This window comes from Pan paniscus, chromosome 1 (assembly GCF_029289425.2).
Source record: "Pan paniscus chromosome 1, NHGRI_mPanPan1-v2.0_pri, whole genome shotgun sequence".
NCBI lineage: Eukaryota > Metazoa > Chordata > Mammalia > Primates > Hominidae > Pan > Pan paniscus.
Window position 1 is genome coordinate 165,394,435 of NC_073249.2, and position 24,713 is coordinate 165,419,147.

Below are 24,713 nucleotides of genomic sequence, written 5' to 3' on the forward strand. Positions count from 1 at the left end.
TGCAGTAGCTTTCTTTGGCAGCCCTCTCCACTCAGGTCATACTTCTCTCTCCTCTCTTAACTAGGCTGCAGTAATGTTCTCTAAGCCTTCCGCGGGGAAGGATTACCCTTCTAGGTCCTGTCAAACCCAGGCATGGCCTGGTGACTTGTTCTGGCCAGTGAAATGTGAGCGGAGTGGCGTGTGTCAATTCCAGTTGGAATATTAAAAGCCAGCTATGTGCCTTGCTGACACATCCAGCAGTGGTCCAGATGGTAGCTACTTTTCACCCTGGGTCCCGGAATGAGATCCTGTGCAGAGGCCCCAGGCAATCTTTGATAGACATGTAAAATCGGTGGTAAACCTTTATTGTTGCGAGCCACTGAGATTTTGGACTTGTTTGTATGACAGCACAGACCTAGTCTAATCTGATTGATACATGTTTTATAAAGCTCTTAGAAGGTAGGACAAACCTGCCTGCAAGGTCCCACAATGTCTTCACCTAAATATCAAGCTTCATTTCGTACTGCATTTCTTCTCCGTTTCTCTCTTCATCCAAACAAGCCTTCTTCTATCCCCTCACAGGTGCAGAGCTCCATTTGACTCAGGTTCTTTGTACATGCTGGTTTTTCTGCGCAGAATGTTCTTTCTTCCCTCTTTTGCCTGGTTAATTTCTACCTATCATACTAGTCTCATTAGGCTTTCATGGCAATGTATATCCTTTTTTCAACAAATTTATTTTGAGACAGGGTCTCGCTCTGTCACTCAGGCTGGAGTGCAGTGGCACGATCATGGCTCACTGCAGCCTCGATCTCCCAGGTTCAAGCCATCCTCCCACCTCAGCCTCCCAAGTAGCTGGGACCACAGGTGCACACCACCATGCTCAGCCAATTTTTAAATTTTTAAATTTTTGGTAGAGATGGGGGTCTCCCTGTGTTACCCAGGCTGGTCTCGAACTCTTGAGCTCATGGCATCCTCCTGCAACAATGTATAACATTTATGGCACATATCACAACCACATGCTTACCTCTGCTGCTGTTCAAACATTATTTGAATGTTTCGTTTGTCCACTAGAATGCATACTCTATCAGCATAGATGCCCAATCTTTACTATTTCTAGCCCCTGGCATGGTCTCTGGTACATAGTAGGCACTCAATAAGTATTTATTGAATAAATAATTAATAGAGTCAATATATTGCAGTGATTATAGGATGGAGGTTGGGGCCGGATTTCTTGGATTCAAATCCCCCTTTGTCAATTACACACCATATGGCCTTGGATAAATTATTTAATCTCCCTCTGCCTTGGTTTCCTCATCTATAAAAGGATAAAAGCAGTACCTCTCTCCCAGGGTGGCTGTGAGGTTTGAATGGACTGAGATATGTCTGCTGTTATTTATGTATCGTCTTGTCTCCAAGCTGTCTCATCTATATTCTGCTTCATGGGGTTGGGGCTGATATTTTTCTCATTACCTTTTCCAGACTCCCTTGCCTGATGGCTACCATTAGGTCCAGCCCATGAGAGACACAGGCAGGAGCCTAGGAGGAGGAGGAAGGGGGCGAAGGGATTTCTTTCTGGTTTCAGTTTCTGTCCACAATGCCACCGCAGCAGAGAACAGCTGCACCTGCAGCCTCCAGCTCCTTTGGGCACTCTGGCACCAGCCACACCTCACCTCCTCAGAAGTACTAATCTCCCCTCCATTCTCTGCAGTGATTCTAGCACCAGCACCCCATGTCTTCTCAGAGGTCTGGCCACTGGCCATGTGCTGTCCCCACCTTTGTGGTGACCACCTCCCTCAGAAAAGACCCAAATATCAGCTGTGTGGTGTCCCTCCTTGAGTGCCTAGGTTCTGGTAAGCCCACCTTTCCCTTCGGTTTCCCCAGCTCCAGGGGCAGTGGCTGTATCCTACAGTTACTAATACCTAGGCAACTTTACAGCCCCTGCTGGAAAACCCATTGAATCTTATCCCTGATTCCCAATCGGGCCCCAACTGATACAATCTATACAGCACTCAGAACAATATCAGGCACACAGTAAACACTACGTGAGTGTCAAGTCCTGTATTTGTCCAAGTAGGTGAAAAAAGTAACACTGCCCATCAGAACACAGCCAAGGATGCTATGTGCCTGACAAACCCCATGGTGCATAAAGACCATCTTCTGTGGGAGCCTCCAGTCCACACCCGTGACTGTCACTCAATCACCCAGGCATGCTGTAAAGCAAATGATGACACAGCTTCCATAGCATTAGCAATTTTTTATTTTTCCTTTTTTGTTGCATAGGAAATGCAGTACTTGCTTCCAGTAATTGTATTGTAATGTGAGAAGGTGGTAGCACTAATGGTTGAATACAAGAGTTAAACTAATCCACACCAGCTCAAAAAACCTGTGGAGATTTAGTTGAATAAGAATGGACGCCCACAGTGATTCTCAACCAATTACAAATTTTCACAGAACACAGTAAAACTAAAAGGGTAACTATGAGAGTCAATACAAGTATACTAGAGGCACAGGGGGCCCGGCTCATAAAAACAGATTTCAGACCAAGTTATTAACACGGGGGGTGTTTCGTTTCATAACAGATCTCTTACCATCACTGGAAGTGTTCCATCCCCTCCCCCTACAATTTGAAATGGAAAACAGAGGTATTCCGAGTGGACAGATTTCCATGTGTGGTGGGAAAAGTCCCCAGTGAATTTTGCTCTGGTGAGAGGGCAGGGCTAAGGGTGGGGCGGGGGATCAGGGATTTGCCTTTGAGAGTCTTCCTAAAGGACCTCCTAGAACCTGATAAAGCTCCTAGTCTAGGTCTAGTTAGTATCTCAGTGGTGAGGCTACCAAATGCCTTCGCAGTGCAGAGACGATGGTCTGAGACCAGGGAGAAGGCACCGAGCCGGCAGTTCTCTCAAGCCTCTGTCCCAGCGGAGCTAGCGGCCTTATGACCTTCGGTTGCAATGTCAAAAGAAAAAAAAAAAAACAAAAAAAAAAAGCCAGGAAAAAAAAAAAAAAAACAACCCAAAAAGGCTAATTTACAGACTATTACCAAAAAATAAAAATTTTAAAAATAAGAACAACACAAATAAGTCAAAGGAAAAATAAAAGCTTTTTTCATTTTGAGAAGTTGAGTATAAAAACAGCAGGAAAAATGGCCCAATACGTTGGACACTATTTGTCCTTGAAACCACTGCAGAGATACAAAAGTTCACATTGTATGACCTGGTGGGTGTCTTCCACCATGAAGGTGCTCTGGTTAGATTAGAGGTAGCACTTCCACTGTATGCTCTTGTGGTTCAGACACATTTTGGGAAAGTTTATTTTTCTGAATCAAATAGGCGAATGCGTCTACATGTAAAACTCAGGATACCAGGCACACGGATGAGGTCCCACCCCCACACACTGTCTCCCTGTTCTCATGACCAGCTGTGGGTGGTCCCCCTTATCTTTCTAAGCATTTCCGCTGTCTGCTCCCCACATACCATCCCCCTAATCTGGGAAAGGTAACTCTTTGGGGAATAAAAGGCAGATGGGTGCTGGTTTAGGGAAAGAAATGAGATGAAATTTATTTAATTTGGGAAGCAAGTAATTTCAAATTTAGACCAAAAAAAGTATATTAAAAAAATCCCGTGTTAATAGCAAACTTCTTTTTCTTATGAATCGGGCCCAAAGTTTGTACAGAGTTTTATTTTTGAAGAAAATATTGCAACTGTGCATGAAACTAAATAGCCATGTGATTTCTTACATTTTTTTTCTTATTTTTCCTTTTAATATGAGGAGGTCTGGTGTGAAGACAGATCAAGCATGGGTACCTGGCTTGAACATTGTCCATTAAGAAAATGTATCAGTCTCCGCATAGCATCAGTCAAGGGTCAAGGAAAATGCCCCTGACTTGCAAATGTTCTCAGAGTGTCTTCGCAGCACAGTTCTTGAAATTCAAATAGTCGTTTTGAGACAAAAATCTCGCCAGGTACTGATTTCTGAAATCAAACACCCATGCTTGTCCCCTAGGAAAAAGAAAACAAAAAACAAAAACAAAAACAAAACACGAGTAATACTGAATTTAAGTAAATGTATACCTCCAAAATACTGAAAACAGCCGAAATCAAGAAAAGACAGAATTTGCGTTCTCAGTGAAATACCTTTAAACCTAGCTGACAAGAACCAAGTCGGAAAAAAAGACTAACATAACTTTGAGTAATATTCATACAGTTCACTAAGCATTATGGAATAGCATGCATTAATATTGTACGGTTATTTTACATCACCTATACCAGAAGGTCCTGACTGACAGACAGCGAAGGCTACCGGTGTAGAAAAATCTTACTTCAGAAGAGCAATATAATACAGATTTCACAGGCACTACATTTTAATATATCAGGTATTATGCTGGTTTTCTTATAATTCTTTCTGTCCTAAAGCTGGCATTATAACAATGACCAAAAAGGCAAGGATTGAAGTAAACGGAAAGTAGATACCAAAGTTGATATAGTTTTTTTCTTCAGATAGATTAGTGCATAGTTCTCATGCAGATAAACACTGCTATGCATTTACACTGTTGGAAAGCAGAGTGAATTGAGCCCAAGTTGTCACATTTGTGTAAATCATTTTGTCAGCCTATAATAGCACCATGTAATGGATTTGCATTAAACATTAAATTGATTTCAAAATTGGTGACACAGTATTCACTACAGTTAAGTGCTATGGAATAGCTTCAATGTTACCTGCTATATATCAAAGCAATTTTCATCCCACTGCTTTTTTATTGGAAAAAATAAAAGGAAAACATACACGACGCTAATTAGACGAATGCACAGCCTTGGACGTGGAGAAGGCAGAGCGGGTTTACTGTCAAACAGTAAATACATGCATTGACTTCAAGACAGAATTGGCCTTGGAAGCCTATTTGAATGAAAGCCGAGCCGGTGGGCAGTGCAGCTTTCTGAGACTGTCTTTGGACAGATCTCGAAGGGTGGGTTGTGAGGTGCCACTGAAGCTCTCCTTACATTACTATGGTGGTTGTGTTTTAGATTTGTTCTATGGAGGCCTGCTACCAGAAATAAAAAAGAAAAGAAAGAATGAAGACAAGAAAGAAAACAGAAGCAAACAAAAAGAGAGAGAGGGAGAGAGACACCACCACCACTGTGGACAAAGATATTTCTAGAGACATGATGCAAAGTACATTAAATGACATTCTTAGAATCCCTTTCCCCTAAAAAACAAAAACAATTCATAGAAAAAAAAGGTTTTTCTTTATCCAGGTTTTGTCAGTCCTTTATGCCACTGTAACTACAGGATTCAAAGCTTACGGGGCTAACGGCTTGGAAAAAATCAAAGACAAACTTTTGGAGATGGGTCTTGCATATTCCTGTGGGCTGACTGAACACCGTGGCTCGGGGAAGTCTGGGTTCCTTCACACTTTGACTGTCAGAAAATGAAGATCACAAACTCTGGGAGGTGTAACCTTGTCGGCCTGCCTAGAGCCCACACCTGGCGGCAGCAGGGACGGGCCTGGGGAGTGGGCTGACCATATGTAACTGTCATGCCAGGGTGTGAAGAAACAGAACATCAGTTCAAACCTCAGAGGAAAGAGAAGGCTCTCTAGGATGGAGAGCGTGGCGTTACTGGGAGGCCCTCTGCCCACGAATGATCAGAAAAGGGGCGTTTTGCTGGCAGGGACAAGGGCCAGAAGAAAAAGTCTACAGAAAAATGCTAAGATTTAGTGTTCGTGCCTCTGACTTCAGTTCCCAAAGAAAAAACAAACAAACAAACAAACAAACAAAAAAACACAGAAATTTGAGGGACTCATCTTTGCCCAATCTTGTTAATGCCATTTGATGGGAAAGAAAAAATTCAAATGTGTCTCAGAGTCAAGGGCTGGGCCTTCAAATGCTGATAGCTCTCAGTCTGTCTGTCTACACACCCCAGGTAGCAAAGTCTTCCTCAAGCATCTTCACTATGCTTTTAAGCTAAAAAGCAAAAACACTGGCAACTGTTGGTGTTTCTTTTTTCCTGCTTGATCACAACTGAACTAGTTTCCTGCTGCTTTCTGGACAATGAAACATGAACAAAAATGTAACTTAGTGTATTTAATACTTAACCCCTGTTCGTTATCACCCTAGACTGCCTCCCTAATGTTTTAAAGCCTTTAAAACATTTTTTTCCTGCAAATCTGTTCAGAGTTCCCTAATTTTAGCTTCATCAAACTTAATACAACAAAATACCTTCAAAAATACAGCATACCTGTAACGTCCATTTACAATGGTTTTTCAGTAGACCTATACTTCTCAAGCATAGGAATATGCTATACCATTGAGAGAAAAAAATAATTGTATTTAAATACTTACAAAAAAAAAAAAAAGGAAACAGGAAAGTTTTAAACTTAAATCCAGTTCCCAAAGGGGGGGGGGTAAAAAGAAAGAAAAGCAATTCTATGAACGCTGCCTTTATAATGAACAATCAGAAATTTTACTAGGCTAATTTGACAGAAATTTTTCCTCATTTAAACAACATTACAAAAGTCCTGCATTATAAAATAGGGTAGAATAAATCAGTGTAATCAATAAAACTATACAACAATACAAATTACATATCTTCTGAGCGGGCAGTTTATTCTCTCTCTTTGCAGTCATGACTACAACATGCTCACTAAAAACAACTAAAACTGCCCAAACTATTGCTTAGTTTGTTTTGTTTAAAAAAGGGTGCAATTTTATTGTATATACAACCAATTTACTGGTAATACCTTGGCTTATTGCAAGGTTCTGACAAAATGTTTGTCTAGGCTTTTTTCCCTTCACTGTGAAGCACTGAAAGCTGCTATTTTTTCTTTTTTTTTTTCTTTTTTTCCTTTTTTTTATTTTTTAGTGCACATATGTCATAATAAAGTAATGCCCAGCTAAGTGCTATAGGGGAAGGCAAAGTATGCTGGCTGGCTATAGGAAGTGACACCATACACTGACAATCACACCATACAACAGCGCCAAACGACTATTCAACCACTTATCAGACACATATGAAAAATCCAAAATGTTTTATTTTATTTTTTTTTCCTTAAATAGAGATAACCAGTAAACAATTTTCAGAACTTGGAAGTTTAAAAACGTGCATATAAAAATGGGCATTATATACTTTTTATTGAATGTGGATTGACTGCAGTCTGCTAAGAAAAATGGGGTGTGGGAGCTGAAGAAAAAGGAAGTTGTCTTTCTTTTTTTAAGGCTTGCTTGTGAAAGGAACAGTTGTAAAAACAAAATTGCTTGAAGCAGGGTCAGCTTAGTGCTTCACAGTTTGACTGCTTCTCTAAGAGGAGCCCTTCCTGCGCACGTGCATTCAAAAATCACAAAAAAGTACAAAGACAAACACCTAAAACACACTGCGTCAAGTGCAGCACCGACTTTGGTCAAATAAAAAAAAAATAAAAGAAAAATTAATAATTGCTAAGCTTTTCTACATGATATAAGCAGGTATTGCATATTTTCATATATCTGGGGGAAAATAAAGGAAGACTCCAAATAAATTGTAAAATGCAGCAACATCCAAAATACTGATATTCTAAGCATCTACAGATCTCAGAATAGCACTGCCACCGACCGTACAGGACAATAAAGACTACTCCTATCTGCGGAACAACTAGCTTTCTATTTAGTTCTAGATGTTGAAACTGACGATGGCTGACATAAAAGTCACATTTACAAAAAGTGTCTCCAAATGCTTGACTAGGGAAAAACCCCTTTCAATAGAGGAGCATGTGCAACAATTCCACAAATAATCGCTATCCAGGGCAAGGCACATTGATATGGAATTTTTGTTTTCGTGCAAATTAAGGAAAAAAAACAAAACAAAACAACATTGTTTCGGGGAGAAAGATGAGGAGCAAAGTGTCTTCCCAAGAATTTCAGTTACTTGATTGTATAGGACAGTAGTAGAACCCTTCTGAAGGGCTGAAAAACATAGTTTAAAGGCAAGTGCCTAGAGTAGGGATTACAATATTGTGTCTTAATGCACTCTACTTTATCCTACATTAACTATATAAAAATTAGTTACTAACACTAGAACATGCAGAGACTTTCTCTGATCAGCAGGGCTTGCCAACCAGAACGTATATATATGTATAGTATAGGAAACCTTCTTGAAGTCGCATGGGAAGCAAAGGGGTGCTTCGCTGTCTGGTAGAAAAATCACTTGCACTTTTTTTTGTTTTTGTTTCTGTGGTTTTTTGTTTTTTTTTTTTGTTTTTGTTTTTGTTTTTTTTTTTTCATAAGATACAGGACGTTTGGGGGTGCAAACTTTTTTTTTTTCCCTAACAAGTACCCTTGATCTGAATGGGCACCAGCATTTGTGTCAGTATTGGTTTCATTATTATTATTATTATTATTACTATTATTATTTCCCATAGCCCAGTTCAGGGATGCAAAGGTCTTTAAAACTTCTGGACAATCTCTGGTACAATGAGGTGTCTGATAACTGATAAATCCTATGATGCCAGATAGGTGTAAAATTTTTTAGAATTGGCATAATCCATTATAGTGACTTCTAGCTTATAAAATTAACAGATACCATGATTTCATTTTAGTCATGTGCTTTGATAACAGAAAATAATTAATTAGCATTTAATGTAGTTAACATATTGTGGTAAAAGCACCATTAGATTTGTTTTTTTGTTTTTTTTTTAATTTCCTTCAGTTTTTAAAGGGATACAAGTTTAACAATAAAAAACATAAAAAGCAAAAATAGCTCCCCTTTTTCTTGCAAGGCTGTTTTTTACCCCAATAATTTAGAGTCCTGGGGTGAAAGGACTAGAAAAACAAAAATAGAATTTTCAACAATCTCTATCTTACAAAGATACTTAGCTATCCAATGAAATTGCACTTTACTCAATTCAAAATTCGATTGTTTTGATTGATTCCTGTCAGTTTCTGTCAAAACAGACCATCTTCCCCATTTCCATGTGAATTTTTGTGTCATTGTTGAAATTGTTGAAAAAATGTTGTTGTTGTTTTTTTAAATGTAAGTGCAGCATTTCAAAACTTTTAAAAAACTGAACAGTAGTAGTAGTAGTTTGCCATTTTCGGAATTGTTCTGCAATGTGAGTGGATTCATTGTCCTTGCGGGCCATGTTATATACTTAACTGCTGACTGCTGAACCAAAACAAACTAAAGGAACAAATAAAAAAGGAATATAACTGCATTTTCTTTTTCCAATATGTTACAGAAAAACATTGCCCTTTGACTGTCCCGTAAGTTATATATTGCAGATCTCAGCTACTACAAAAGATTTAGTTCTCCATGTGCCTCCTCAATGCTCAAGGAGGATCACACCTGTGTGGGTAAATTCATGAAATACTGTGAAACAGCCAGGCTCCGTAAGGAAAGTGTGTTACAACAGGAAGTCAGTGAGCAAGGGTAGTTCTCCGCTAGCCACGTCACCTAATGCTCACGCTACCATGGAAACACTTCAAATGTTACAAAGCCCAACCATTTCCAGCACCATATGAGAAATTACAACAGTCCCTAAAGTATTTTTTAAAAAAAAAATCCCAAAAGGTTATGGCCTTTGCTGTTTGACCATAATGCTTGCTGTTTCCATGTACAAGTTGATTTGAATCGGTTTTTCTCCCCTTCCACTGACAGTGAAGTTGTAACTGCGCTGGGTTGAGGTTGCGTCCATGTTACAGAGTTGAGAAGGGGTCAGGTGGTCTGTCTGGTGGATGGTGGGACGCTGCAACTTTTATCCCAGGTACCAGGACTGGAAGACAAAAGGAAAAATACAATTAAAATCACAATTTGTAAAAACGTGTGTTTTAGAAGTTGCCTTTTCAACCACGAAATCAGGATCTACGTTAGGGATGCGGGAGGGATTCGCTGGGAAAAGTAAAGGCACGACAGACAATAAAAAATCCTGTGACACTGAAACTGATCTTACTCTTCTGAAATTATAATTCATTGTCTTCGTTGGGGTTTTCCAACATTCTGAGTGTATCTTACAGAATGAGGTACTTCTGTTCACTTGAAATACAAATAAGGGTTTTGTTAACTGATGGGGGCAGTTATAGGAGGGCAGGAAACTTGACCATCTTGTTTATCATTCAATCCTCAGTGCCTAGCCCAGTGCCTGGAATACAGAACGTTCTTAATGAAGAAGAGTTGAATGAATGGAGAATGGGTGAAGGGAGGGGTTTCATGTGGCAATGAATGGCTACTCTGATGATTTTCAACTTCTCCTTTCAAATGAGGTGCAGGCACTGAAGCCATGATTGTGACACTCTCCTAACAGGCCCAGATGGTCAATAGCGACACAAGAATAAGTGGAGGTAAGGTGGAAAAAGTGCTGGACCCAGTCTTCCTGGGTGATTTTGAGCAAGTCACAGTATTTTTCCTTCCTTACATATGTAGGATTTTATGAGGGAAGATGCTCCTTTCAGCCCAATATATCTAAAATGGTATTTTCAAGCATGAAACATAATAACTAAGTAGGATCAAGATTTTACTCTATTAAGTACCACATTGTCCAAAAGAAAAATGAGGCCACTGCGTACCCTTCATTCATGCTTGCGTCCATGCAGCATTTATTTAGAGCCTTCTGTGTGCCTGCCAGGCCCAGTTACTGGTTACCTTTTCCTTTCGTAAATCCTTAGGTGATTAGCTTTGAGCAATTGTCTGGTCATATATCACTTTATCTGCTGGCATTTCTTTTTCTGTTAGCTAGACAGAATGAGCAATTATGGACTAACATCAGAGTTAGTTTCTCCAGTGAAATAAAAAAGTATGTGGCTTTTGCCGACTTTTCTCTAGAGATACCTTGACAAATTCACTACATTTATCATTATTTACAGAAAAATTACCAAGGCCTAACAAAAACCAATGCTTCTGAATTCTTTAAGTTGACGGTATCAGAAAGGGTTCTAATTGGGTTGCTTCAGGCAAGTGAAGGATCATCCCTGTGGAAGAGATTCCATTAGGTAACGTAAGGACTCATTTGGTCCCCAGGGATGAATGGCTAAGTGATAGCTACATGGAGTTTGGTATAAGATTTCCTAGTCACACAAGCCACCTTTGATTTCCAGAGGAGTTTAAAAAACTTAAGCCCAGACCGAAAAACTACGCATCCTGTAGACTTTCAGATGTTATTCTTTGACCACATGCTTTGAGGAACACAATAAAGCCTCTTGTGTCCTGAAAGGAAATCAGCCTGGCAAATACACATGGCCTAAATCTAGCTGGACAAAAGAAAGAAGAGGGAGAGAGAAAGGAGAGAGAAAGCAAGCCCCAAACCGTGTTTCTAGTAGGCCTCTACCTAACAGCTGACTCTCATCCACGTTAGAGCCGCTTCCTCCCTTCTACAAAACAGGCTCAAACTTTGGGTGCGGGGAATAATGCTTACTATTTCTGTTTTCACACTTTCTAAGTCGGTTGTGAAATTCCAGACTTCTTCAATCTGACACTAAGGTAGTTCTTGAGGCAAAGGCCTGGCACCCAGTGAGTCAGCAGGGGGAGCAGTTCTCCACACCACAGTTTCTGGACGAGACCTCAGGGCACTACAAAAATCTGCAGTGCCTCTGCACTTCTCTTAAAAAGCAAAGCGCAAAAAAAAAAAAAAAAAAAAGTTTCTTCACACATCTTACTATTCAGTATGTGCCTTGCCGACAAGGTTACCCCAGAGCAGCTCTGTAATCCTTCACTGAAATAGGCTTTATTGATTGCTCTGGTCTATTGTTCTCTTTTCAAGTCCCCCAAGTTCAAGTTCATCCTGGTGTTACATCATGTCTGGTTGCTAAGAGCAACCAGACAGACCCAGACGTGACTATCATTAGCAAGAAACCCTCTGCTCTCCTCCCACCAACCTTCCAGTGGTTCTGACGTAGCAGGCCCACTGCAAACACATTGAAGTATTTATTCTGCCTAATTTATGACCTACACAGCAAGCAAGACCCCCACTCCAAAAACCAACACTGTTGTATATTTAATTAATCTGTCTTTCTCTGGCACTTGGGAAAGTTAGACAAAGGACTAATTATTGTGTTTCACTCTCCACACTTTTCTTTTGGGGGGTGGATATTTGCATGGGAAAGAAAACTACCAGGCCCAGCATCAGCCCCCCTCCTCTTTTTCTTTTTGCCCTATTGACATTTCATGAAATACTTTAGCTGCTTAAGGGAATTAGAAAAAAAAAATGCGATGTGAATGTTACTCCTTCTGAGTTGGTATTCAGTAACACAAATCAACTCATGACATGTTTAAATTTAAATGCTAACCACACACTCTCAGAGTTACTTTAAAGGTTAGTTTTTAATCAATAGAAGTTGCTGACTCCAGGTTTTTGAGCTGCGCGCTGCAACTTTTGGGCTTTTGTCTAACGTTAAAGCTTTCAAACTTTTTTTTTCCTTGAGATGATTTTAGCAATGATTTGCAGACACAGAAGGCTATTGTGCTCTGACCAGCAACATGTCAATAGAGGGGCTGAGCTGCCCTGTGGTGGGGTGTCAATATGACTCCTGAAGGCAGAGGTTGGGGGTCTTTAATAACCCGTGAAAAAACCTTAATTAACCCTTTCAGGCCCAAACCAAAACCTATTCTTAAACTTGTTCACTCCTATAATTTGACCATTAGTACTTATTTCAACATCACACTAATCTTCATGACAATTAACCCAGCTACTTGACCAAGGTTTTCCAGAATAGGAAGTTGGTTAGGGGAACCACACAGGGAATTTTTTTTTTTTGAAGTCTCTGATTAAATCATTTATTTGCAGAGATGGCAGATAGTTCTAATAATAATAATAATAATAATTCATACATCTCCCTGAATTTTCTCCTAATCAGTTTGTAAAGACACTCATAATCCCATTGGGATGAGTGTGACAGTCACACATGTGTAAGCCAGTCAATTCCTAGAAACTTCCATGAGCTGCTAGTAACACCAGATGGACAATATAATGTTTGTAAAAGCCTACTTTTCTCTTGTGATATTTTCTTATAATTTCTATTATGCAAGCAGTACAAATTTTAGAACATTAATTGAGGAATGATTCTGCATATTTTCTTCTTGGGTCATATAGGAAAAACATAAAAGAAATCTGAGCTTATTCGATTGTTGGGGTTGAGCAGCAAATCACTGGGAAAACGGGAACACATTAAACAAAAACCATCCTCAGACATTTAGTGACATAAGCATAGGTTTCATATGTTTTCTGCCTTCGTACTTTATAGCCCCTTAATCTACCCTACTGTATCCAAATGGACTACAAAGGAACCTCCCTCCCTATGTGCAGTGAGTGGCATTATTACAATGCAATATAAGATGATGTTATCTTGATACATTTACATTAAGTAAACACAGAGCTTTGATCTATTTTTTCCTCAGAAACTTTCAGCTATAGTTGTTGTGGAGGTCCACAAATCCACACTCCCACCAAGGCTCCAGTTACGTAAAATTAGTCGGTAACATTCACAATGTCTAGAGTTTGGGATGTGCTGAGCGGGAGTGGGGAGGGAAGGGGGGTGACTGTCCTCTTTCAATGTTCAAGGTGAAACATCAAAAGAAATCTGCAGTCCAGGACAAGAGCTCAGCTTTCCTTTTCTCCAGTCAAATGAAGAAGTAATCTCATCAGGTTGGAAAAGTGCTGACTAAGGATTTAATAAAGTGCCTGCAGATGTGGCGTCTCTAAGGTATTCAACTCATGTAATGCAAAACAGCTCCACACTGAATGTGCTTATAAAATTTCATTTAACCATTGCAGCACGACTTTTTCCCCTCACAGTTCTCTAAGGAGTTTTATCACACTTGCCGCCCGTTAATTTACAGCTCCATGAAAGTTCGAATCCCATTCCGCTGGGATTCTGGAATACTCACAGTAGTCAGGTTTTATGAACCATAAACAATATCTATCCGACTGCATTCTAAACAGGAAGCCTGAAATGGCAGAAGGTACCTCTGACGGTGCCAATCTCTTCCATTTCGTACGCCTCACAGAGAGCAATCAGAACACAGGGGCCATCTTCCAAAATGTGGTCATGGGGCTGCTGAAGACACAGCTGATGCGGGCCATGGCCTCAACCCCTGCGTTAGCAACAAATGCTCTAATGTGTGCAACAACTTTTTAAAAGGCTTTTTACATCCTCTTTTTACTAAGAGGGCAGGATGCACATTCTAGAGGAAAAAGAAAAATGTCTGAGAAACATTTTTTGTATTTTATATTTTACTTTAACCCCTAAAAGGAGCAGAGAGTGCTGGGGTGGCAGGGGCAGAGGGCAGAGTGGACTGTGATGCAGCAGAATCTGTTTTTCAGATTAAAAACTTAAACAAAAGGCCTCAACAAGGGCAAAGTTTAACACTGCGGAAGGAGGTTGTTAATGTGGAATCCAGAACTGGGTGTGACACTTGGCTTTCTTCTGCAGGCAAGGTGGGTTATTTGAGGACATTCACACACATAAAACGGAAATGTGCAAACACAGGCTGGCCTCCCCGCACCCTGCAGGCCCAGCTCCTCATCAGCCCCCAAAGAGGACTCAGCCAACCAATAAGCCAAGACTCCAGGAGCTGCTGTCGCTGTTGTGCATTCTGTCTTGGGGAGGTGTTAGCTTTGCACTACTACTTCACACTACTCCAGTGGGTCATTTTTGGCTTCCCGCACTTCTGTGGATGGACTAAAGCCTACTGTTTAGCCCAAATGAGTTGTCCTTGGCAAATCAGCCAAAAGCCCAGTAGTCTCTTCTGCCCATCTCAATATGATGGAAATGGATGAGGTCTCTCAGTGGACTCTGAGTTTCTCACATTCGCATAAACCATTTGGGACCATTTATTCACTCATCGAACAAGCACTAAGGGCCTTCTATGTGCTAGGTGCTATGTATGCTGGCTCTGGGGATATAATGAGTAAAATATAGTCCCTGCCCTGTAGGACTTTCTTGTCTATCAGGAAGCAGTGGCTAGATTCTAGACCCTTCATGATACCAGATAGCCTGCTTTTCTCCCAATAGGATTTTATAAACTTCTGGCAATGAACGATGCCCAGTATCCAGTGTCCAAAGGACTCAGGATTGGTGTCACTTTTCCCACTGACCAGCAGTGTGACTTCAAGCAAGCCAGTCCCTGTCCTGGGACCCTCAGAGTCTTGTGAGGACCAGTCTGTATTCATGAGAGGCAGCAGTGATTTACACTGGTTTCTTCTGAAAAGGGTGTCATGCTGTACACAGGTGTTAGTTACTGGTACTGCCAGCCTTGGGCTTTGATCTCTGTAATCATTTTTCTTGCTTGATTTTATTTTCTTAATTAAAGAAAGTCTGTTTTCAGTAACTCTGAACCAAGACTTGTTTATTGTACAGAAAACTATTAAAACCGTAATGGGCCGGGATTGGCCCCGGGCACCTTTGTGGCCTTATCTTTTCACCACTTGTCCTCAACACTTTTGTTGCCTTAAACTTCTTCCAGATCCCCCAAAGCCAAATGCTTTCTCCCTGCCAGGCCTGGGCACAGGCTGTCCCTCTCCTTGGCTTTGCTAATGCTTACTAGTCCTTGGGTTCTAAGATTAGATGTCCCTTCTTCAGAGGGGTCTTTCTTGGGGCCTTTACCCTCAGGATTCTCCTCTGTCACAGTTGCTAAACTTTAATTACCTGTTTTCATCCCAGGCAAGCTGGCTATCTAAGGGATGCCAGGGTGGGCATGTAATAAATACTGTTAAATAAATAAAGGAGGGAAGGAAGAACAAGCTGTATCCGAGGTTACCAAAGCCTGGTGTCAGTCACCCCAATGAGGGCAAAGCAAGGCATCTGGATGGATGACTTCTAGCATGCTCGTGCCACATGACCATGTCTCCCCAAATGACAGACACTCTCCCTCGAGGGACACAAGTCTCCACAAGCCACTCCAGGCAGTTCCGATGGGAGAGTTGTTGCAGCGGGGCCAATTGCGGCCAACTGCGTCAGTAGCATGTGCAATAGTTTTGTAACATGGACTGCTGCCTACTTACTACAAGCTCAGAGGAGTTGTCCAAACCACCAATCCCTGGAGAATGACTGTGCTGCTCCCAGCCAAGACCTCCGTTTGGTTCAGACCTCAAGACGGGAAAACACTAATCTTTTTACCCAATAAGCCATCCAGTACCTCCAAACCTTGAGAGTGCATACACAATCCAATTATTCTGACTGTTCATCCAAAGTCTGAATCTTTCACGAGATTCCAGCTTGCCCTAGTGTCTCTCTTACCACCAAGTACATTTTTCTTTTGGTCTCCCTTCCTTTTCATTTTTCATCACGTAATCTTTTACCTCATGAAATCAAAGACTGCTGGATTAAAAACTGCACTCTGGCCTACCGCATTTGCTCCAAGATCCTACTAGAGAGCTGCATGCATAGCCGTAAGAGCCAGGACTCTGGGGTCCGAATGACAAAAATCCTGGCACCATTATGAACTAGTTAGATAATCTTAGGCAAGTTAGCATCACTAGGTCTCAGTTTTAGACTCCATGAAATGGAGGTAACAACTGTATCAGTTTTTGTGGGGATTAAATGCCTGGCTAGGGGCTACTACAGAAAACCAGAAAGCCAGGGGTAGCTGGGTTCTCTCACTGTAAAAGGTTTCTGGGGCCTTAGGGTCCACGTGAGACCTAACGTCCCCAGGAAAGCAAATCACTCTACAAGGCGGCTTTCTCTTATTTAATGATATAATTTCTTAGTTAAAAGTAGCAGCTGCGTCAATTCCATTTCCCCAGTTGCAAGAGAAAGTTCTTGAGAAAATAAAAATCTGTCTTTAATTGCGATATTAAAATCAGAGCGGTGAAACCAACAACACAAAAGGAATTGGCTCAAGTTTATGAAAGGCATTTGGGCCCTTGCCTTGCAAGGCTAAACTGCACGCCTTGGAGGTTGGGGGTGAGGAGAAAAGGGGAGGAAGGGAGGGAGTAGTCAGGCAACCAAGTGGGACAGAAACAATCCTATTTTGGTTTTTGTTAGCGAATGGCATACTACATAGATCAGAGACTTCTTATAAAATACAAACCCCCACTGTACACAAAGCACAGGAAAATGTGAGGAAAAAAGGGAAAAACTAAAAGCAGCTTAGGGTGTGTTAACGCTGCTATTCTGTCAGCTTAAAGAGTATTTTATGCTTGATCAACAGCTCTTTTTTATTGTGCTTTTCTTTCATTCATTCAAGACATCAAAGCCAGGCACCACCAGCGTACCTGCCCTTCTGGAGCCGCTTATGACGGGGTTCTAATGAAGCACGACTCTGGGAGCCGGAGACCCCCGTGGACACGGCAGTTCAAAGGGAATATTTCAACAATGATTACATTTTGTAAATCTTTTTATGAAAGAGACAGCTTATTTCCTGCTTTTTCATGAAAAATAGATTCTATCCATTAAATTGAGCCTGCGCCACGGAAGCTGCTTGAGATCTGAGGTGCAGCGTGGAGATTAAGGGGACAATGACCCGATGAAATTGTCCAGAGTTCCTATCTATTTGGTCATGATGGCACTGCCGGATTTTCTGGGTGGAGCCCAGACAGTGCAGTGGATGGCTCTGCTGCGGAAAATGCAGGGGCGACGGAGTTTCGCGGCTTTATTTTTCAACTTGGGCCTCATGTTTATTATCTGTTTCTTTATATTTATTGATTCCACAAAGTCCAACAAATATCAGAAGACAGGCCACACTTTCTATCGCATAAGAGCAAGATAAAAGATTTAAGTTACAAATTCATTAAAGGCTGTATTGTAATGCCCTGAAATGGGACAAACCCTTTTCCATATGGGAAGTTAGCCATAAAAAAGCTGGCTCCTGGTCTGAAGACACCATACAGGCTTTATGATTGGCTAATGTCTCCCCCAAAGGCAAAAAATGAAGAAGCAGCCTAGCCCTTTGTAATTTTTGATTTTCACATTAAAATGATCTTTTCCTTCACAATTTTTTTTAAATTTTTTTGGCAGGGGGAGAGTTGAGGAGAGTGGGGAAGGAAGGGAATATGACTTCCTGGGGAGCTATGAAATGAAAAAATGTATGTTTTCTACACATCGGATTCCAATTTTAATTAAATGCCTGTTGTCTAACAAGTGCAGACAGAAACACTTGGGGTTGGCCCAATGGTGGCCCAGGGAGGTAACCTTTCTTGTTTAAAAAGAGAGGCGTGGGAGTGGAGGCCGGAGCTCAGCAGAGCGTGGCCACATTGTAATAATCATTCTACTCCGTGCCTCCTCGCTCTTGCTCTTCCCAAACATGACTCAGGTTGAGAGCCAATCAATCACGGAGACCTTAGTGTGGATTGTGCAGGAAGATAAAGTCCAGTAAGAGAGAAAATAACATTGAAGTAAAAAGTCCAGTTATTTCAAAAATTCTCCCAGATACATCCTGCAACAGTATGCCAGAAGATCTGGCCTTTTGCCAGAAATGAATTCCCAAACCAACCTTTCCAGCCAAGAAGCCCTTCAGACACTGGATAGCATCTGCCACCTTTGGACTTCTCCACCCCAGCAGGCACTTCCACGCTCAAGCTCTGGCACAGGTCTGCTCGTTACCTCTTTAATTCTCCCCTGTCCACTGTTCCTGGTCTTTCTAGTTCCATTCTCTATCTCCTCCCACCCCTCAAGTTAGTGTCTCCCTCCCTCTCTACCTGTGTTTAATCCCTGTGCAGGAATCATGACAGACCCCTACTCTCTCCCAGGCCATGCAGACCAACAGTCCCTAAGGATTAAGATGAAGTGAAGAAGGCCTTGAGCTGCAAACCACAACCCCTGGAAGGCTTCTGTTGTGAGCCAAAGAAACAAGACATACAGGCAGCATTTGGAGAGAATGCAAAGGAAACTGTGGCATCTGCGTTTTCAGATTCATGAGAAAAGATAGTTGAGCACTGGACTGCGGGTCTGGTGGCCTGGTTCAAGTCCCAGTTCAGTCACTGGCTTGCTGAGGGGCCTGAACTTCACCAGATCTCTCTAAGGATACTACAAGATCCTGTTGCTATGCCTTTCTTTACCTTCTAGGAACACCTGCTTTTAGATATCACTGGTGCCAGGAATCATTTTTTTTTTCTAATCATTCACAAGGTAGATGGGATATTGGGAGAGGTAAAACTGTTCCTATCTTTCATTGAGGTCAGAATGAGCTTGGCTATGGAAAAAGTCAGATCATGGAGTCAGAGATCTAAATCCTAGTTCGTAGGGAGTCAGGGGTCCAACTTTAACTTTTCTGCAAAACAGGCCTCAGGATACTAGTTATCACATCATTTGAGGGAAAAAATAAAGTTAAAAATACAAAACGACTTTCAGACACAGGCCTAAAATGTAAGGAGCATAATTACATGAGGCACTGATATAATCTAGATGGGAGGTATGTGTGTGTCAGGGTTTCATCTGAACCAACAACTCTGGATAAATACCGAACAATTTCCCTGTGCGCGGTCATAGCTCTGTGTTATCCTGAAAGCCCAAACCCGGAACCAGTGAACAATACTTTTCTCCTCCTTCTGAGGATGTGGTAGGATTTAGGGTTTTATGGCAACAAAACTTGTCTTTGTTAAGACGTGACTTGCAAAACAAACCCACATGGGAGAGTTTGCAGTTTCAAATGATAGTATTTTTTTTTTAATGCTGAAACAGCAAATGCTTTTTATGTTCAGATTTATTTCCTTCTAAATTTGTAGATTAAATTTACAACTAAGCAATATTCGTTGCTACAAACAATTAGATTCCTCCCAAATATTTCCAGGGGATATGAGGGGGAGGCTTCTTGATGGGGCTGTGGTTGGGATTTGTGCAAGGTGAAGATCCTATAGCATTGACAGTCTCCGTGAAGGGCCTTACCAACAACCTGGACATGTACATAGCATAAGTGATTGGCAGAGCTGCTTGGCTTCCCTGTCAGGGATCTATGCTTCTTGGAGAGAGGTAATATCATTCTAACACAGACAATTTAATTTATTTTTTACCTTTTTAGTAGTGACTTCTGAGATGGAGATCTTGCAAGCAAAGATTATTGAAGACTGATTCAAGAATGTGTTTTATAAAATTGAGCATGCGTACAAAATCATTCTCACTTTGTTTTCAGATAAATTCCACTTGGTAGTGCTCTACCAGCAACTGAGATTTGGGAACAAACTCTCAACACACACACATGGTGCTAGTTTGAAATGGTCTCACACCTCTACTGTCACTTTATTATCAATTAATAAAATCAATTACAGATGGCATGACTGTTATATGTGGACAGGCTCTTTAAATATCCTCTTGTTAAATCACCATATGGATAGGAAATTCTATTGTTTATTTTGCAAGAATGGTGGTAAGTTCAAATGATATATATACATATACACTTCCATTCTGATTCTGCAATCCCAAAAATCTTGCAGACATGCCAATTTGTGCTATTCTAGAAGACAGTTCAATTAAGAAATACTTTAAGATAGTTTCCTTCTTTTAAAGGAGTAAAATGTCTGAGCTAAAATATGACTTCCTGTTCTACTGCATCAACCTTTCTGTATTGTTCTCAAGGAACACCGTTTACAAGTTCAAGTTCAGGTTTAAACTAAATAAAACACTCCTCAGGAGTTTATAACGGAGCCTCATTTACATGTGCTCCCTCTGAACTCTGCCGGCCTCTGTATGTTAGTTTCCAAGGCTTGGTGAAGGAATGTTTTACAGTTGGAATCTGGACTGCTTTCTCAGGCATTTCAGACTCAGAGGCTACGCAGCACCAAGTTCTCGTTAGTATTAAAAATTTCCTCAGGTCTACTCCAGAGGCCAAGAAAGACAGAGAGAAAGGCAGGGCAGGGGCCAGGAGAACTTTGCTTCTTAATTTTCCCTAAAAGGCATTCTAGTTAACATTATAGTTGAAAATGGCTTCTAGATGTAGATTCTAGAATCTCATGGCCATGATTTAAAATTTCTGTGCAATGAGTTTCAGCTTTCTGTGGAAATGGTCAATGCACATTGATTCTCTTCAAATATTAAAACTAGGGTTTGCTTAAATGGTTTTCCTGCCTTGAAGATTAAGTTATGAAGAGAAATGTACCCTGCCCAAAAGAGATCCTAAACCTAAGAGGTTTTTGAGGTCAAAAAGATCTCAGGGATTTTCCAGCCAATAAAGGTGCATCAGAGAGGAAGAAATGGCTATTTTTCATTTAGAAGCAGGAAGAGTTGAAGGGGTTCTCAGATACCCACAGGGAACCAATCTGGAGAGAGCTGATTTCCTGGCTTATTGAAATTAAGACTCAATCTTGTTGCTAAGCAAGGGTCAAGGAGTTCAGAGAAAGCAGCCATCATCTTCATGGGCAGAAATGGAAAGGGCACAGGAGAAAGAGCACCAAGGACTCTCCTTCTCAACTTCTCTCTGAATTGGAGTTTATCTATAACAGCAAGAAAGTGGGTACAGCAGTAATAAATCAGTGATACTAATAGTAACTGTAACCTCAGGGCAATGCTCAAGAGTTACTTTATAGCATCTTTTCACACTGGAGCAGTCCTTTCCTGATAGGTGAGCATACCCGGCAAAACTGCAGGTTGTGGCATTCCCAGTACCCAGATTCAGCAGCTGCATCCCTGCAGAGTGACATGTGATGAGTCAGATAAATAGTTTAAGAGTAAGCACCGCTGTGGGGGTGGTGGGGTTCAGAGAAGCAATTGCATGGCTGGGGGTGGATGGACTCGGAGTGTGTGGTGAATCTGGATCTCAGTTTGCACCTCTGCTAAGAAGGGATGAAGACCACCTTGCTAGCTAGCATGGTGCTTGTGAGGATGAAATGAACTAATATTTGTGTTTTGTCTCCTAACAGGACTGTAACTGATGCTTTTTTATCTTTGGAGTTGTTGGGGTGGGGGAAGGGGATTCCTCTCTGTCTGGGGGAAGACAGAAACCTCATCTTCATGTGCTAGATCATGGCCTTTTCTTAACCTAGTGCAATATTGAGCCGTCACTTTTCTTGCATGTTCAATAATAGCACGAGCATGCTAGCTATATGCAAAGCTTTTAGTCTTTTTTCTCAATCCCCTGAACTCAACCTAGCTCAATACTTAAAAACATTAAGGGTTTTCTAAAACCAAATTAAATGTGAATATGCTTCTAAATAAAACCCTCTGCTGCAAAAATCAGAAGCTTCCTCTTACTGGATAAGGACATGAATGAAAGCGGAATCCATTTAGATGACGTTCTGCAGAAATGGATGATAAAACTGGTTTCTTTGGGAGCAGCAGTTTAGTTACAGTGATTGGGTGGAATTTGGGCTTACAACTCTTAAAGAGTTTCTCAGCCTTTCGCCAGGACTGATTGGTTGATTTCCAGAAAGAAGATAATTTGCATAAGAGATAATTTCTCATTGGTCAGTCAACTCCAAATGACTGAAAATCATGTGTTCTTTCTTTTGTGTATTTTTTCTTCTTTCTTTTTCATAAATATCTATCAAACTTTGGTTCATTTTCCACTGTCCTTTGGACCCCTGCCAATAAGGGCTGCTACAGGAAGCCTATTAAACATAACTGCTAATGTTACTTTTTTTTTTTTTAAGCAACTCTGACAAAATGGTGAATGGGAGAAATTTGAAACTTAAAATGGTTTGCACATTTTCCTGAGGATTTAATTTATTCATGTGGATCCTAATGGTTTTGAAGACAAAATAATTTGATAGTTGATTTAATAGTTGATAGTTCAAAGTGTTTTATACTTGTTCATGTGTGGGTAGGTAGATTCAGATCTAATCTCATTTCATTTATATTGATTCTTCTGGTAAAATAGTAGTTTCATTCACCTATAATTTTCTTTAAGAAACAGAGGGCACCAACTTTGGAAGTGTGTTTGCTTGATCAAACTATGTGGAAGGTGTGGGATGAAGAGGGAAACTATTTCCTGGACGCGAATCTGGCACCGGGAGGAGTAACGCTTCTCTCCTGTACTCCCTTGGAGTTACCTACTCAGCGCCTGGCATCCCTCGTCAGGGCTTCATTCCGTGCCTGCTTCTGACTCAAAGCAAGCAGCCAGGAAGGGGTGCGAGGGGATAGTCCAGATTTGACAGTATTGACCCCAGGGCTGAGGAGCATTAGCGAATTCCATAAGGAGTTTCATCCAGCAGTTCTTGGCTTACAAAGGTCACTGCAATGCAAGACCCAAGGGATGAGCCAAGCAAACCGCCTTCCTGGAAGACGGTGGGGGTGGGGGAAAGGGAACAATGACGTTAACAGGGGGGTGGTGTGAAGGGAGTTTGGTACATCTTTAGACTTCAAGACAGGAAAAAAATGTTTGGGAAGAGGCCAAATAAGAGATACAGCGTGGCCCTAGCTAAATGGTAATGATGTAACAAAGAGCAATATTCAGCACTATCTAGATATCAGAGAGAACAACTGGATACTAAAATCATTATAAGATGTGAAATTATACCTCTCACTACTTCATTATCACTATATTTCATAATATTTGTCTAGAAAGGCACACAAAGCCTATCAGGTTAAATTAATCCTAATGATCAATTTCAGTTTTATTCTAATTAAATAATTTCAATTTAATTAATGCTAGCACAGAAATTAGTCAAAATTACAAATGTAAATGCTGAACTTTAAATCAAAGGTCCTCCCTACAACCTGCCTCATATAGAAGCACTTTAAAGTGTTTGCCTGTGAAGGTAGATGGGAATTTTGACCTTTGTCTGCACTGTGAAGATCAGAAGATAGGAAAATATGCAAAAAAAAAGCTGTCCAGGAGCATAGACGGAAGCACAGGTTACACAGACAGACAGACACACACCCACCCACCCACCCACACACACACCCCTGCATGGCAGTCTATGAAAGTAAATCCTGCAAAATGAACTTCTGAATTACATGCATTTGTTCCTTGGAATTCCAAGGCATTTGAGTCAGTCTAATGATATTGGGCTTTTATAAAACACCTTTGTAAAATGGAAACCATGCACCCATTTTCTAAGCCACATATTAAACCACTAGTCCCTTCCTTCACTCATAACAGGTCCCTGCATTTCAGTCCTGCTCTGTCTCTGATCAGCTTTGGGGCCTTGCAAGTTGTTTCAGTTCCCCAGGCTTTGGCCCCTCTTATTTGGAGGTGCTACTTTATTAAAATGATATGAACTGTATTCCAAAATATTCTTAAAGTTGTATCTGAAAAATGATGGGAGTCTGGAGTAGATAATCTTTAAGGAAATTACCAGCTTTAAGGAAATTTCTAAAACTTTGAAAAATACTGGCATCTTAAAATGGATTTGAAAATGGTACAGGGCACATGTGTCTGAGTCATCATATAAAGACATTTAAATATCCTTTCTTCCCTCTTCATAAAAATCCAAAGTAGACAGTATCCAGAGCTCTAAAAATTTGTGGAAAAAGGAATCTGGCAAAATAGATGTTCTTTTTCCCAAAGAAAAGAAAAGAAAAAAAAAAAAGAGTGGGGAGGAGGATACAAAAATCTGAAAGAGAAAAAAAAAACACAATAAAGAGAAATACGTGTTCTTTTTTTGTACTTAAAAAACATGTACTAATGAATTATAGTTAACAACAGGTCTGTAGTGCCACTCACTCTTCATCTTAAAAGAACGTTCTACGTTATCACTGTTATCCATAAAATAGCCACAACTTCTTTCTTCAAAAGGAGGCCTTCATCCATGATCCTGCATCTCAACTTGTTCTCAATTGTATATGAGAATTATTTGGTAGCAATCAATTCACTATTACTGTTTGGGGACATTACAGAACAGCAGAGTAATTTAATAATATAGTTGATTAGTATAATAATCATCATTAAATTTAGTAATGATAGTGGGATTC

General features: G+C 40.7%; 1 protein-coding gene across 2 annotated transcripts in view; it reads right to left on the reverse strand.

Annotated features, from left to right (window-relative positions):
- Positions 1 to 2,218: 2,218 nt before the first annotated feature.
- The window catches only part of NFIA (nuclear factor I A), a 381,707-nt gene continuing 359,212 nt past the window's right edge, over positions 2,219 to 24,713 (reverse strand). For both annotated transcript variants that reach the window (XM_034966293.3, XM_034966283.3), the window contains one exon: positions 2,219 to 9,715. In XM_034966293.3, the coding sequence (XP_034822184.1) occupies positions 9,639 to 9,715 (77 nt within the window). In that variant the 3' untranslated portion in view covers positions 2,219 to 9,638. The remainder of the gene's footprint in view (positions 9,716 to 24,713) is intronic.